Source organism: Cephus cinctus, unplaced genomic scaffold (genome assembly GCF_000341935.2).
Source record: "Cephus cinctus unplaced genomic scaffold, Ccin1 Ccin1_scaffold0709, whole genome shotgun sequence".
Lineage (NCBI taxonomy): Eukaryota > Metazoa > Arthropoda > Insecta > Hymenoptera > Cephidae > Cephus > Cephus cinctus.
The window spans coordinates 159,241-175,906 of NW_014333329.1; the positions used below are offsets into that span (position 1 = coordinate 159,241).

Here is a 16,666-nt window from a genome sequence, read left to right on the forward strand (position 1 = left end):
CCCCCCCAGGACTAATTCCCCCGAAAGAGCGTGGGAAGCTGAATCCTGGACTTGGTCTGACAATTTACTCGGGTCGAACTTGACTCTACCTATATATACGTATATACCATCTATATATGTATATACACCTGGTGTATATATAACGTCATTTACGTACTTTCTGTAATATATAGTATCATATATCCACGTACCTACCCACGTGTACGCCAACGCATATACCTACGCCTGTGGCTTTTCCGTGAAGATAAATATATACATATATACACTGAATGTATGTTTCATGTGCGTGGGTGTGACCGTTCCGCGACGCTACTACAGAAGTTTCCCAGGTATTAGCGTGTCTCCAATTAAACGGAGCACATCGAGATCCGACGAGGGAGCGACAAAAAGTAGGGTGGAAAAACAAAAGTGGATAAAAAAAACTGAAAATAAACCTCAGCCTAGGTATAGGTATCGCTGGTCGTCAAGGGTCTAGTAGACTGGCTCAGAGTAATATGAACTAGGGGTTAGTTAAGATGGAGAAGAAAAAGGAAAAGTATCCGCTATCTACCTAAAAAAAATGGCCGGATGAGTTCGAGAAGCGGTATACTTTTGCAAACATGCCGCAATGCAGCCTTGGGAAAAATGTATAGAGGAGCAGGAAGTAGTAGTCATGCCGGTACGAGTGGCCACGGCATAGAATCGGTGGCTAAAGCTCCGCTAGGAACTCTTGAAAATGTACCGAATGTAATAATATGCACTGCAGAAAGGGTAATCTTCGTGAAATCAGTATTTTTCTTTTTTCATGAATTAAAATTAAATCGTTGCTTGTCCTGCTAGTCTCCGTGTGTATGTATGGTATATGTGGATATGTGTACGATACAGATTTTTAGTAGAGGTCCATGAAAAATCAAGGAGATGACACGTGAAATATATATTCTATATGGAAGAGAAAGGAAGAATGTGGGATACATAGAAGGAATGTATACAGAGACGTCTATACTGGCGTCCATGATTTCATATAAGCATTAAGCAGAAGCGTACACAATTCAGACGATTGGATAGTCGACAAACATCGGTTTGACTCTAATCAAAATTTAATGGCCGATCGACAAGTAAAATGAGGTTACAGCTGGAAGCGGTGTTGTTGCCGGAATTTGTTCGTATTCTGCGGAAAATGAATGCGTTTTAAGAGGGTGAAAGAGAGAAGTGGTTATATTTAAAAAAAAGTGTAGAAATCAATTCAACGTATGAGTTCACACGATCCCTTTGGGTTTCTCTTATTTTCTATTAATTTTTTATCGCCATCCTTTGTACCTCGTCTTTCATCCACACCCTCGTCGTCACTCTAATTCTCAGTTGGTTCTAAAAAAAGTCCTCTAATTACAAAGTGCTCGGACTGTAATACAAAACGAACACAAGCCGCGTGTCGCGAGTCAAAGGATAATCGCGAAAGGCCAACATTGAACCTGTGTGGTCTTATCGAGAATGTTCGTAGTTGTAGGTGAAAATTGTTATCAACATTTACTTATTTCGTATGGTCGATCAATTTTTCACTCCGCAAATTTCACGTCAGACACAACTAGAGTTAGCTGGGAAAATCCATATTTGAACTTTTACCTCGTCTGCGGGACGAGTGCAATTTTGTGGAAACTCGACGTCTGCTAAATGCAGGAATTTCATCATATTGCTGAATCACTTTTAAAGTACTTTTACGGCAATGATGTACGACGGTCTAAAATTTTATCTTTTATTTCAGCGTTCCGTCCTCCTTATCGTGCGGAGCACGATATTAATGTTCAAATTCACCATTGAGAGAATAAACTTGTAGCAGATTCTCTGTATAAGTTACACCAGTGACAATGACATTAATGTCAATTGTACAAAACGTCTACCTTAGCGCAACTAGACAACTGCCGTGACATGTATGTGGATGCAGTTGAGTTTTGTACTCCATTGAGACAAGTCCCTCCAGTGGTTGATCATTGAAGAGATTCTCTCTTGCAAATTCCACTAACCTAAATTTACACCGTGAACTGAAATTTCACGCGACCTTTTCCAGGATTTTCGCAAAGTTGACTTTTTTGTGGGAAAGGTCCCAGCTTCACCTGCGTGATGGTCGCGAATAAACAGTGACATTGGAAAACCGTGCGATCCAGTATAACGATAAACAGCTGTTGGTAAATTGACAAAAATAAATAAATCAAGCCAAAAACGCAAAATCCGGCTAACAAGTTGCCGGAGCGTCCTCGAACGTTTCCTCAACTTAAACGCAATTTCAATTAACTACTAATAATGACTGTTAACGAGCAATCATTGACTCACCCTATGGCCTCCTTGTAGAAGACGCTGAAAAGGACAATTCCAACTCCGGTGCCAGCCTGGACAACCATTTCAACGAATTCTCGACGTTTCTTGAAGTAATGCCCAAGTACGAGTCCTGCGGATTCTTTTACCAAGCCAGCTCCAGCACCCAGTACCAGGCCGTAACTAAATTTTTTCCGGAAATATAAAATAATAAAATGCACATGACTTCCGGCTAATCGCGTGTCAACGTGCCGCGATAACGAATGACGAATTAATGCGACAGCAGCTTACCTAAGGAGGATTTGATGCATTTGAAATGAGAACGACGTGAAGAGCGATGCAAGTGCCAACACTAAGCCACCAATGACTGCAGTCAGTCTGGTACTTCCCCGTCGACATGCACCTACGACCAGTGGCGCTGAACCTCGTGAAATTGCAGCGCTCAATGCACCAATCCATGCTGCAACAGGATAATCGACGTTTTTCAAATGAACGTGAACATTGTCGATGCACTTTATTGTTATTTTCCCCGCTTTCATATTCTCGAATAATACCGCCATTATGTACTCGAGAAAATACGGCGAGTCATAAAGGGGTTTCGGAGGGGAAGGTCGAAGGTATAAAGAGACATGAGAGAAACGGGGGGAATATAGGGAAAAATAGTCTCAAGTATGTTTTCGAGCTATTCTGGCTTGCGATTTGCACCGAAAATTGTTCGGTCCATTAGTTCCTTTTCATTCTCTCCGTGCGGAGCGTTGTTATTGGCTTTCGATAAACGAACGTGATACACTGATATTTGCTGTTTTACGTTTTCATGTTACGTTGCGTTTATGCAACCAGTGCATCCAGTTAAGAATGCATCACTCGTTGCATTCTGCTCGTTAGCGTCAGTGTTAACTCGCTGGAAATACAAATTTCCAGGAAAATAAATATATACAGATATACACAAGCAAATTAGTTCCATGCAATTTCTAGTTCGATTCATTAAACATTTTCAATTCTGTCAACATTATATATTCGATAGTCAAAGAAATCGTCCTTATCGCGTATAATTAAACGTAAAAATATATGCTAATCGTATTTTCTCTTCTGCATAACAAATATCATGGCTCACAATAAATAAGCGCTTTCGGTGTAATAAAGCCTTAGGTTTTTACTAAGACTTTTTCTACAATTCAGGGAATATGAAACGAGCGGATTAGTTGAATTCCGCGAGTATCCCTCGGGACGAAATAATCCACTCTGTCACTGCGCACCCGTCAAACTGGTTGGAAACAACATTTTTCCATATCTTCTTTTACTTTGATAAATATTTTTTTAATTTTTCCATACTACCAAGTCCCTAAGGATATTGGACTCAAAGGATGCGTTTTTTTTTCAACAAACGCACAGATTCAACTATTATACATATATACATAAATATACACGTTCCAACGTATGGAGGTTAATCGAGGGAATTCACAAATAATTTTCCATTGATCGTATAAAATATCAATCCTAGTCACAATCACGGTACTTTTATAGCGTGGTAAACAACGTGGAAAGCAAAGTAGAAAAGAGAGAATTGCATAAACACAATACAGTCAGCGGCATAAAGGGTGTCGGAGAGAGTGCCGCAGGCTTGGCGACTGACTGTAGTGTGTAGAAAAAGGTAATGGCACGTAGAAATACGTAGAGAAACCACGAGAATAGAAGATGAAGAGGGCAAAGGTGGAAGATAAAAAAAATGTTGAAACATGTAAAAACGGGCATGTGCAAATGAAAAGGGAAGAAAAAATGGATGGAAGGAAGGATATGTTACCTACACGTGGAGGGCAAGTAGGTACGGTCTCAAACCTTGCAATAAACCTGCCAGTAATTACAGAGTACAGGTGCCGGCATCCATACCAAGTATACTCACTTGGACAAGTAAGGTTTCTATACTGACAAGATGTATTTACCAGTCAACTGAACACGCCCTATTATATTTATACGCGTAACACGACGTTCGATAGGAATTTTATTTGCATTCGAATTTTCCTGATGAACCGAGTAAGATTATAATAAAAATCAGGCTGTTAAAATAATATATTTCGCTCGTTTTATCATTACGTATTCTGGCACTTCACGGTACTCCCTGTAATATCGTTGCAAATATTATATTGCAAATATTACGCAAGAGAGAATCGATTTAACGAAGTCGATGAGAGATACCCGCATATGTCGAATAGCTATATGTACGTGCTACAGGTCGTTTCAGGGTGATCGATCGCGCCAAGTCCTTACAACCATTGCTGGAAGCTTTTCTCTTCCTCGATGATACCGATGAAAAATGTCCAATCGGATGGATAGGGAGGAGAATAAAAAAAAAAGGTGAAAGAGAGGAAATGGAGCAGTCGTGGGAGGTGCCGTAGGCCAGCGTCAAAAAAATCCTAGAAAAATGTGCTGACAGGTAAAAAGACTGACGTAGAATCCTCGGGAAAGATCTCTTCTACGTTATTCGTATTTCATGTGAAATATGAAGAAATGAGTAGGCGATGATGTATTAATTCCGGTCGCGTTACGATTTTATAAAGAAATCATACGGCCGATGGACGAATTAAGTACGATGAAAGATTGACAAACGATTTCTAATAAGCGATCAGGACAGCGCGGTCGTTAAACACTATAATTTTATCGCTGAAGGTGTTAAATGACATTAGTGCCTCTGGCCTCTATCGTCATTAGTCATTAGGTCATTACAAATTGCTTTGACCGTCTAACCAATTACAAAGATTCCTTGGATATTGCCTTACGGGATAGTTCTCATTTGCTTTCACCTTCAATTATGTATTTTTCTTGAAATTGGAGCAATTTTTTTAAACATTTTTTTTCAAGAACGAAGTCAGCCACTAATTGAACATGAAAATTATGCATATATCAATGATTTAAAAAAACAATTTTCTTAGTACTCCCCAGTACCAGAAATCTTTACAAAATACGTTTAAGCGAACCAAAGTCTTGATACTGGCTGCAAGCACAAAAAAGAAAACGTCTTAAAAAAAAAAGAAAAGATTCTGAGTGAAAGATTATTTTTTTCCTTCTTTCTTCAGATATTTCGTTTTAATGGAAAGACGCTTTTCCCTTCAACATTCCTTTTTTTTAATACCAGCCCCGTCTAAAAAATCGAGGCGATACGTCCTCCATCCATCCCTTGTCGCTGTAGCAGCTCTTGTCGCGCGATTTCAAACGCGACAAAAGGCAGCCAGCCAGCCAGCCAGCCTGGCAGGCAGGCAGGCGTATACTAGGCTCTGTGTCGTGGACGCTATCGACTATTTTCCTTTCTCTTTCCCCACGGTCCACCCCTTTCACTTTTCTCTCATCCTCCCCCACAGCTTCTTTCTTTCCGTTTCTCATTTTTTTTTGCCGTTTTCTCCCTTCGCAACTCACTCTCCATCTCTACTCCTTTTCAGCGCACTTTACGTCACCGGATGATGTGGATGACTCTTGACGTTCACGACAATTCCTTTGGAGACGCGAATGAATCCGTGATTTTTTAAGGAAAAACTCGAAGGGAAACAGCTCGCAAATAATGGAACCAACGACACGAGAGAAGGCTAATGATGAGAAACGTCGTCCTATGACAAGACAAGTTGACTAAATAACTCACAAATTTTGAGAACGCGGGCATGACATTTCTGACTCAATATACACTGTAATGTACTTTATGAGCGTCATAATTCAATACGTTACCCATACGCGATTTTAATCGTGTTTTATCATCCTTTCGCGTGTATTTGACTTATCATCTGTCTATTGATTTATCATCCAATCAATACCCCAACTATTCTCGGATAACTAAAGTCAATAAAAATTATATTTTCCTTCGATATTTTCTTACATCAAACTTGCACCAGCTGATTCAATAACGAAACATTAAAAAAAAAATTGTACAGTGATCAGCGTTCCTGTAAATGTATTTCATAGGTCATGGCGATGACTCACGATAGATCGTATCTGAATATTTCGAACCTCAGTGTTACACGTACATATATACAGTATACATAAAAACATCAATTATTAATTATCGTACAAAGACTATCAAGAGAAGCTGGACGTGTTACTGTGTAACGAACAATTGAAATTGGCAGATCAACAAGGAATGGAGGATCGATAACAGCTTACAAATTGAATATTTCAATGTTTCTTTTTTTTCTCGCTCATAAAAATACGTCAAGTCATTATCTCATGGTAACTTTAAGTTCTATAGATAGAAACAGCATAAAGTTTAATCGTCGAGAAAAATATTCGATACTCCTATAGTCATAGAGAACCGATAAGTAAATTTGAGCATAATCCATATACCAAATACGTAGATGCAACCGACATACATTCAGCTAGTTAGGTAGTATCACGAGCTACGAGGATCATGATCATTCTATATCGGTGTGCAATTAGGCCAGGCACACCATCAGTCGCGCTAAAACCACCAACGAGAATATAATTGTACATTGATATCAACATTGCTATTTTCCTATGAAATTACGCGGATGATATGTTGGTACGACTATAAGCCAAGTTATTTTCATCACTGCGAGCATTAGCATAGCGATATGACTGAAACTTACTACGCTAGTCAAGTACACTTGGTGTAATTGAAGATAAGTGAATAAAGTGTAGAAAAAAAAAAAGAAAATGGAATGAAAATATATTACGAAAAGAGAAGCACTCTCCGACCTTCTGATCAACTATAACCTTCGCTCCATTCGCATGAAACTGCATCGCCTTTTATCTCTCACGCCTTTTTACGCGCAGCTAAGGTCACAGGTCTTTCAGGTGCATTTGTACGGAAATGCATTTCACGCGTGCATCGTTAAAAAGTTCACTGCGTTGCTAGTAGTTGTTTCTCGCTAATGTCAATTCCCAGATGCTTGACTTGCAGCGTGGGTTTACGTAATGCGGGTATTCTTTAACACGATGGAAAGAATTTTAGAGTAAAAAACCTGTGTGTCGATGACAATTGATTATTTTTGTATCTGTATTTTTTCTGCATTCCCTCAAGAGAAAACTCGTGCTCTACGTGGGATTTCAGAGTGGACTAGATACAGTTCTATATACAAATGGAATATGGCATTCTCGTAAATTTCCAAAGGTGCAACGACGTGCCTTCGCAAAACCGAAAACAAATGCATTCTCATAAAAGTGCAACGGTAACTACCTAGATCTCGTAAAGATTTTTCACCCTATACGTTTCTCACCGAATATCCTGGATACCCTGTATATCCGTATATACTATGAGACGGCGAAACACTATCTATTATCCTCGGTGAAAAGTATTAGCTTTCCCTGATTATTAAAAAATATTGATTACCAACTGGTGCTAGATAATTGTTTATATAACTAAACGAACAACTGTTCCTAATGTATTATATCACATGGTTGAAATATTATATGTATATGACATGTACGTATAAGATATAGCACATGTAGGACAATATTTAATTACATATAGGTATACTGAATTGCGAAACGATTTAAAAATGGAGCAATTTGACGTAAGTAATCTCTTTCAACTTTTAGCCTTGCTGTCAATAAGGTATATAATCATCCTATACCTTAACCCACAATTTTCACAAGCTTTTACTTTGCAGGTGATATAAATGTTAAATAACCAGATAATAATCAGACTCACCGATATCCGTGAGGTGCGAGTCGCCGATATGACGTGCTATCTGGAGATGCAACAACCCGAAGGCGAGTTGCATGCCAGTGGTGAGCAACAGGGCGAGAAATCCAGCAGCGCAAACTAACCAACCCCAACCACCCTCGGGGTAGAAATGAGTACGCATACCAGCGACGTCTATACCTGGAGCAGAATTAAAAAACTAAAAAGGATGAAATTAATGTTGTAAGCAAATTTTTAAATGACTGTCGACATTCGCAATTTTGTACAGGCTAACTACAGAAGTGGCTTTTATTTTTGGTCACTTACCGGGTCGCCTCAGGGCTGGCACGCAACGATGCAGACTCCTTAAATCGCCCAGGAACCAATTTGTGTTTCCCGCTACGCTCTCGTCCATGTCGGCGTAACGCATTCTTGGATCTGAACCGACCAAGAGAGGAAGATGTTTGTAATAAAGGAAGGTAACCGGGCGACAAGTAAATTTCTCGCGTTCGAATAAGCGCGAGAATAATGGATTTAACGATCTCGACTGGTAGCTAATAAGTTCGCGTGTGTAGCCTCGAGAGCGAATACAGTGAATAGAGGGTGATATACGGTGCTTTACGGTGGCTGAGGAAATAATCAGGCTTGTCCAGGCGATGAAAGAATAACGAGACTCTCGAAAAGAACTCTCCTCGAGTCTCCTACTCTCTTCTGTGATTCCATCTCTGTTTGTCGTTGCAGCATTCACATTATTTTCTGTTTTGTTACTGTAATTATAAAAGGAGCTCTTTTTTTACTCGTTCAACAAGAGCGAGGAAAACGAGCTTTTCCCTCATGCATTTTCATTTTCCTTTTTCTATTACGTCTCTTATCTTTTTATTTCTTTTTAGCAATCTCTCTCTCTCTCTCTCTCTCTCTCTCTCTCTCTCCTATCGTTAAGAGGAACAGGACTAGGATACTCTCTGCTGTTCTCTGTGGAAGTAACACGTGGTTAGCATAGGTCGTTAAAATGTTACTGATATTTGCAAACATGAAATATTATTTAAAAAGTGTAAAATGTTAGGAAAATTTTATACGAAAAACTGTAATATTATATCGAATTAGAGCGTGATACATTCGATTCATCTCTCAGTTCATCCATTTAATATTTTATTGATTATCCAACTAATTTTCACTGAATTTACCTGCACTGTACTTTTGTACGTATCGTCTATCCTTTATTCGCACGCGATCTATAGATGTTCTGAGAAAATATGATAATCCTGGGACGTTCTTACGAAATTTCCTATTCTGCAATTCGAGGGAATCAGATGTGGGATCGGTGGTGTAAGAGGGACGGAATATAATGGAGTAACATGCGAAAGAGAGAATAGCAAAAAGCTAAGATAGTTCGTGCGAAAATCCAAGCTCGACCGAGGCTTTTAACTGTCCCATCTCGAATCCTTGAGATCCATTCAATTCCGACGGACCTTTTCTAAAGGCTATTTTCATGTAACATCCAGGATTCGTATCGTCGTTTTATCATATAAGAAAATTCAAATTTGTCGACTTCACCTGAAAGACTCGCAAAATTCAGCTGAATCGTGTTCCGAGCACGTGTGACCTCACGTCCTCGTAACAATCTTTTACTACTTCTTCGAGTAGTAACATGAGTCGTATATCCGCGTGATAGTTATAGGAAAGCAGTTGGTACAGTACAAGATGGGGCTAGGTCATCGATCTAGTATATTGCCACCGTGCTACACTACTTTATCGTTCGACCCGTTAGATATGGGAGTTCTGCAAATTGCAAAATCGTAAAACATTTTTTATAGAATTACACCCTTAACGTTCCAATATCGGGTAGATTATTTTTTCAATTTCCTCCAACTCTCATTTTTTTTCCATCATTTTTCTATATTTGAGCTTAGCCCCCTAACGAGTCTGGTTGGAAAGTGGAAAAAAATGCCGTGTATATAAATAGGCAAGTTTTTACTGGAAAATTTCACGCGAAGGTGGAAATTAATCAGAAGATCGTGAATATAGAGGAGGATTTCTATGTCCGCCGCACGGCATCGCTCGTCGATTAAATTCAATTTCGCACTGGCCCGGTTTGTTGTAGATTGTAAATCGGCCGCTCGAATTTTCCCGGCGTGAAATCCCTCGTGGAATGAATCCAATAAATAAAGCGAAGGTGCGTGTATAGACGCCACACTGTATAGCCCCGTCTACCTTTTACCGCCAACCTACTATCTACTACTGCCTACTGCCTATTCTGACTCCTGACCTCAGTACCTTTAAATCTTGCATGCAATCTTCCACCCCCATTTACGCCTCAGGGTACGAGCCCTTAAACTTAATCGTCCCATAGCCCGTGAAAGGTCCTCTCGCCCTGAGAATGGATAATATTCAGCTCCGATGAGATTAGGGTGTGCACGCTCTTATATACGTGCTACGGGGTACCGGCCTTAGATCTCACCCAGGAGAACAGTTCACGGTACGAGGAAAGGAAAGGAAAAAGAGAAAAATTGACCCCCTCGAAAATTCACTCACTTCAACCTGGCACGCCTGTACGTTGGGCAAAGATCAAAAACCCTCTTTAAACGATACGACGTTAAGGGAGGTTTTAGAATATTTAACGCTCCTCATCCCTTATACTTTTGCCTCCTCTTCTATGATTCTTTTTTTTTTCTTTTTTATGAAAGTGAGCGAAAACTACCACTGAGAGATCATCATCATCGGCGCGTTCAGGGAAGTTGTATTACTTAGCAGGCAAAGTCTTCGCATCCGGCGCGATAGTCCTGGCTTGTATGTTATCTCAGCCGGAAGCGAGAAGAAACGCAATATTCTTAATTACCCCTTGAGTAGAAAATGACACGGCTGAGTGGCGCGTAAAAGTGAGAGAAAATGGAAGAAACAAGAGAAAGATAAAAAAAGAATGTAGAAAGAGTAAAGATCCAAGGCTAAAGGGTGAATATTATACTCTCATATACATATACATATATATGTGTATATACATACATATATACATATATATGTGTATATATATATACCACTATAGCAAGAAGCAAGGGGGATGGTCAAATAATCGTGAAAGTCTGTAAGGGACGTAAGGGTATGTAAGAGATATATGTAGCACGTGAGAAAGGTAAAGGGAAGAAAACGGAACGTGTAAAAATGACAGCACTTTGCGCGACAAGATTGCCGTGAACGGCTGACACGCTTTGGCGGCTCTTCTACGCTTTTCTTTTTATTATTTTCTCTTTTTTTTCCATTCTTTCTGTTTCTGCTCCACCACCATCTCCCTCAAAAGAGTCACCTTCTCGACGCTGGGACCTTTTAATAGGTTCGAGGGTTAGGCTAGGCTATCACAGGCTCGGGTTAGCACAGATTACGAGTCACGGGCAAAGGGGATACGAAAATTAATGTCGCCATTACCGATTCACCGTGCGAACTTCTTTGAGAATCACGTTCAGCCTTCTTCGGCGGCAGTCGTTCAAATATATTTATGAGCTAATCTCCTGCTGGCAAGTAACTTGAGAATTTCTTATTTTCACGGCTGCTACTCACCCCCGTGATAAGAGCTGACACGATGCGGAGTGTATGTTGTCCCATTTTGCCTGTCCCTGCAGTGACTCGGTGTATAGTATTGCATAGGCTGTTGCATATAGCTTGTCGGTGTTCCCATATGTACTGGATGACAATGCAAACATCTCCGTGGAGTTTCTGGTGGGTTCTGAAAGTCACATATGTAAGTAGTTAGACTTCGGATCATTTATACGTACGTGGGAAGATGAATTAATTATATATATATATATGCATAATTAATTGATTACGTGTATAGAGTGCTGAGATCTAAGAGACCGCAAGGAACCCGCAGGATGTAGGGATGGCACGCTACCCCCAAAACTCATTGCTGAGTTTGTACAGCCCGCTCTAGGAGTAGACCAACCCCCACGAACAGAAGCGCTCCATCCCATAGCGGCACCGCATTCGTCCACCAGCATCTCTTAATCTTTCTTCGCTACTAATGGTCACTTGCCGATCTTCTTTATTCTTCCTTAAATTTTTCTTCTCTTCCTTGCTCACCCGCGAGCCATTACCCTGTCTCGCCTAAGAATTTCTCTTTTCTGGCTGGCAACGAATTATTACGGAGAGCCGCCTTCCTCTGGCCTCGTCCCTTTTGTCGATTAGTTTGGTCTGAAACAGGAAAGAGGTGCGTCGTTGTAGTTTTCTTTCTTTTTTTCTTCATTCATTTTGTCTTATCTTATCTGCGTAGTTTCGAGAGAGACGATTAACCCGAGGACCGTTAAAGAAGAAGAGAAAGGTGAGTTGCGCAAAGTAAGTACGTTGGATTAATTACTTTTGGGATGATTGATCGAGCCTAGGGTAGGGTTGGTTAAACGGTTGGCTCGACTGGCAGTTCACAACCCCTTTCGGTCTAGAAGTGTTCTCGTTATTAATAAGGGTTGGTGAACATTCGACGAGAGCCTTATAACTACTTCCGAAGGAATAACTGTATAATTTTCCCTCACACGCGGGAATTGCATTCCGCAAAATTACCAAGGATCATACTGTAGCGTGGTATAAATAGTTTTCGTTATTCGTTTTTTTTGCAAAAAATAAGTAACGAGACCGACGGCATGAATTACGTGGGTAGTTTCGCATCTTCATTTTCGCTTGGATTATTGCAATTTCCCCAAATGGGCCGAGACTGGTGGAAAGGGTGGTGAGGTAAAAAATAAATAAACCTGAAAAAAATAAAATGATAGACGAACGAAACCCAGCAAGTATGTTACTTATGTATATATGTATATAGTATATATATATATATATACGCTGTCTATGTATATTTACGTGGCAAGGCGTAGCTGGGTAGGCAGGTATAAATGAAGAAACGAAGGTTGGGCGCTTGCAAGCCGTTGCAACAATAACAACGACAATATTGCGGGGAAACAACAATGGTGCCGGACAACAATATCGAGCGGATGCGGGAAACGAAGGATAGCTCTCGCGGCCCGCGAGGATTCTCCATTTATCCTTTCTGCCAGGAAGTTGAATGGGGCGGAAAGGGACGGAGACGGGAAAAATAGATTCGACGCCAGGAAACAGCAAGAGGGAAGAAAGGAGACGAGGTAGAAAAAAGGAGGATAGAGTAGCAAAAAATGAAAAAGGGAAGAGTTACACGGGCTAAACGAGAGGAGAGACTCCTGAGCCAAGGAAGATTCAAAATAACGAGCGCGATGCAAGGATGCGAATCTTAATAAGGATAAAACGAGCCCGATAAATAACGGCAACTAATAAAAAATAAAAAAATAAAACGTAAAATTGCAATATTCTTAAATTTTGCTAAAATAACAACTCTTCTTCACGAGGTGCCAATTATATTTCACGTTGTCCGCAGCGATATCGATGCTTGGAAATTCTCATAAACTTTCACGTGATTCCGAAATTCATATTTATTAATACGCCGTATACGATATAGTATAATATCAATATAATACGCTTTATTCAGATATCAGATAACAAGCTATACAGTCTGTGGTTTCGACCGAGTTTTATTATCCGTGGATTCTGAAGTTTCTTATGCCCGCTGTGAGTGCGAGAAAGACAGACATACCAATCGCTAAAAGTTTCGACCCTTTATCGAGTTGGCTGCGCCGTAGGCAACGAATATATAAATATTGTGCGCAAACAGTTGACAGCTGTCAAATTTTATTGCAAAATTTTAATTACGTTATTTTATCTTGTGAACTTTTTATGGTACTGCATTGTTATGATTATATACGAATTTAGATTAAGCATATGCACGGTCCCTTGTTTAAGGGTAGTTTTATCTATCGGAACAGCACCGGAGAAACAGTGAAGGACTCAACAGGTAACCGACGTCATTGGATAACTGGCGAAGGATAGCTATTATTAAGGGTAGCTTTCGGAGAAATTTCTATCTCGATCGATCCAGCCTGATTAACGTCATTCCGAGGCTAAACAATGTTAACCGAGGCGGTATAGGGCTTTACTCAACAGGTATAAAGAAACTATCGAGCAGCAGTCAACTGCTTTCTCATTAATATTAGCTAGTGGGTGAGATGCTGTCGAGGAAAGGTGGAAATCACTGCTGTGGAATGTCACCTTGGAAACGATGAAATTAATAAAGTAAAAAAGAAAATTTTCGATAAGACTCGCAAAACTATCAATTTCCTGTTTAATATCGTACTTTTACTTTGAATTGCGTTTGAAAGCACGCTTGGCTGATATTAAGTCAGCTTGGCTCGACATTCTGAAAGGGTGGTACTTTGGGAGGGGCGGGGGGGATTGCAAAGGGATTGAACGGGTCAAGGGAGAAAGTTGATACATGACATGGATGCCACTGACGAGGGCTAAGTCTCCAAAGAAAAAAAATAGAAAAGGAAAAAGTAGCGAAGAAGGACCGTGAGTTCTGAAGGGAAAACGGGAAGCCTCCTAGGGGTAATCCTCCTAGATTGAATCTACCATCACCGCCACGAAAACCCCTACTAAATTCCGTATAGGGGTTGCTGCTTCTTATACACATCGACGTTGATCTAGCAGCGCCAGGTGTATCTTGATTTTATATGAAAACGTGATACACGAGCGCGAAACACGTGTACTAATTTTTTGTCCGACTATACTCTGTATTCTTTTACACCGATTTCAACGTGCTAAGGTATATATGCTGATTTAATTAATAGTCGCAAAGAAATAAAACGTCTACCGGTTTCAACGTCACGGTGATGCCTCTACCGAAGTACGAATAGTAATATTCAGCATACGGCACGTTTCGCGCCTGAAGGTATGAACCCCTTTATATGTCCGCTTGTCGTACATTGGATTTTTCATAAAGCTATATTAAAGCATAGTAGTTTAAAGTTTACCAGCGGCAGGAATAAGTACGTTTATGGACTTACAAATGGTATAGGCGATATAACGTCACATCATAAATACTGAGAGTGTTCACGTTTTTTATGGTCAGTTTTATTAATAATTTTTTTTCAATAAATATATACTGAGTACGTTCATAAAGTGATACAACAATTCCTTATCCTTTTGTCTGTAAAATACACAATGTGTGATACTGTACTATAAATACTATCTGCGTTAGTACTGAGTAATTCCTTATCAGTCCTGGACTCTCGTAAAGGAAGTAACGCTTCGGAGAGCAAATATTGAAAACGGAAAGGAAAGTTAAAACGTTCTACTACACATTTAGTATCTTTTTAGAACGTGAAACATTTTATTAAAGCTAAACTTAAAGTTTGCGGTACTTCGTTTTTACGTGTCTTTTTTTTTACTTTAGGTGTTTCGTTACTTCCACGTTCCTTCTGGTTACTTTAAAACCGATAGAAGGACCGAAGGACGACAGGAGTAGCGTATTTTGTCGGTGCTCGCAGAGCTAGAAATATTTCGTAAATTGGCTACTCGAAAAGAGAAATAAAAATCGCACGCAAACGTTCACACAAAAAGGTCTTTGGATGCTGTTTTCCTTTTTTTTTTTCTCTTGTGCGTCCCTGTCCGTGTGAAATATCATCAGTGCGCGGGTTGCCTCGCAAATATTTTCCGTGAAAGTCAACAGGATGGGGGAGAAGAGGAGAAAGAAAGAAGAAAAGACCAGACAAAAAAGTACCAAGAAAATGGTTGGAGCAAGGAAAATAAAAAAGGACAAAGGCATCGTAGACGTGGGTCCCTTGAGAAAACTTGCGATATTTGTCATTCGAAAGCGATAGAAAAAAAATACATATATATACATAAAGGAATGTTAAAAATCATAAAATAACTTCCGCACAATTTCATTGTCTCATACAAACAGTTCATGTAATTGCTTTTCTGATTTAACTTTTACGCTAAGGTAGATTGCAAATACGAAGGACATATTTTGTATCAAGTCAAAGAAATTGTTTCGTTGAGAACCATTTCTCTAAAAGAAAAAAAATGCTTTTAAAAAGTAGGTTAATACCGAAATCGATATGAAGCCTGGAACAATTAAATTGGGTTAATTCTTGAGCGAATGTAACCAATGCGAATTTGAAAATCCTCGATATTCGTAGGTCATTAATTATTGTCATTTAACTCGATAATATGCTCATAACGAAGTCAATTAAATAATTAGACCCAACTTGTACGTAGGATACACAGTAAAAAAAATTCTATACACAATCATTTACGGCTACCTGTTAATTGATTGACGTAATGCGAAAAACAGAAAGAAGTCCAGCAAATATTGAACGCTGTACGAAATTTGAGACAGGGCGACATGCTTTGAATGGAGCTGTATTATTGATTTCATCCCACACAACTCCCTTCCTGCGAAGCTACCGACCGCCTACCTAGCTACACACCGCTCTACATATATAGCAACCAGCAACCACCTACTCAGGCTCGCACCTCCTTCTAGTCAGCAGTCCTCTGTTGCTGTTGCTGCTTACAATCCTACTTACCACAATAGCAAACCCCAAAACCCCATAGTGATTAGTGCTTCAACTATTCCAGACGTTAACCTAACCTGACCTTTTGCCAATGATTTCAATAACAGTACTATTCCTGTGAGTATCCAAATTATCACTGGTTCAATATTACCAATCATTTCTTCCCTGGGATACCGTATCACTATATTCTGTCTAGAAATATCTTTAGCACGACGATATAACGGTATGTCAGGATATTCAATGAGCATGTACTAATAATATGCTTGACGCCGGTATGTTACTTGGGGGACCATTTATTGTAAAAGGTGAATTGGTAACCACGTGGGTGAAGAATATG

The 16,666-nt window shown here is 39.7% G+C and overlaps 1 protein-coding gene across 3 annotated transcripts in view; it reads right to left on the bottom strand.

The window, feature by feature from the left end:
* The window catches only part of LOC107270195 (monocarboxylate transporter 10), a 30,560-nt gene that overhangs the window by 6,150 nt on the left and 7,744 nt on the right, over positions 1–16,666 (bottom strand). For 2 of the 3 annotated variants that reach the window (XM_025087602.1, XM_025087603.1), the window contains 6 exons: positions 11,725–12,088; positions 11,459–11,624; positions 8,237–8,347; positions 7,937–8,110; positions 2,578–2,746; positions 2,305–2,469 (listed from right to left, as the gene is read on the bottom strand). In XM_025087602.1, coding sequence (XP_024943370.1) covers positions 2,305–2,469; positions 2,578–2,746; positions 7,937–8,110; positions 8,237–8,347; positions 11,459–11,624; positions 11,725–11,895 — 956 coding nt within the window. In that variant the 5' untranslated portion in view covers positions 11,896–12,088. Of the gene's footprint in view, positions 1–2,304; positions 2,470–2,577; positions 2,747–7,936; positions 8,111–8,236; positions 8,348–11,458; positions 11,625–11,724; positions 12,089–12,745; positions 13,102–16,666 lie in introns of those variants that run through there. The other variant, XM_015744990.2, reaches the window with a different exon arrangement.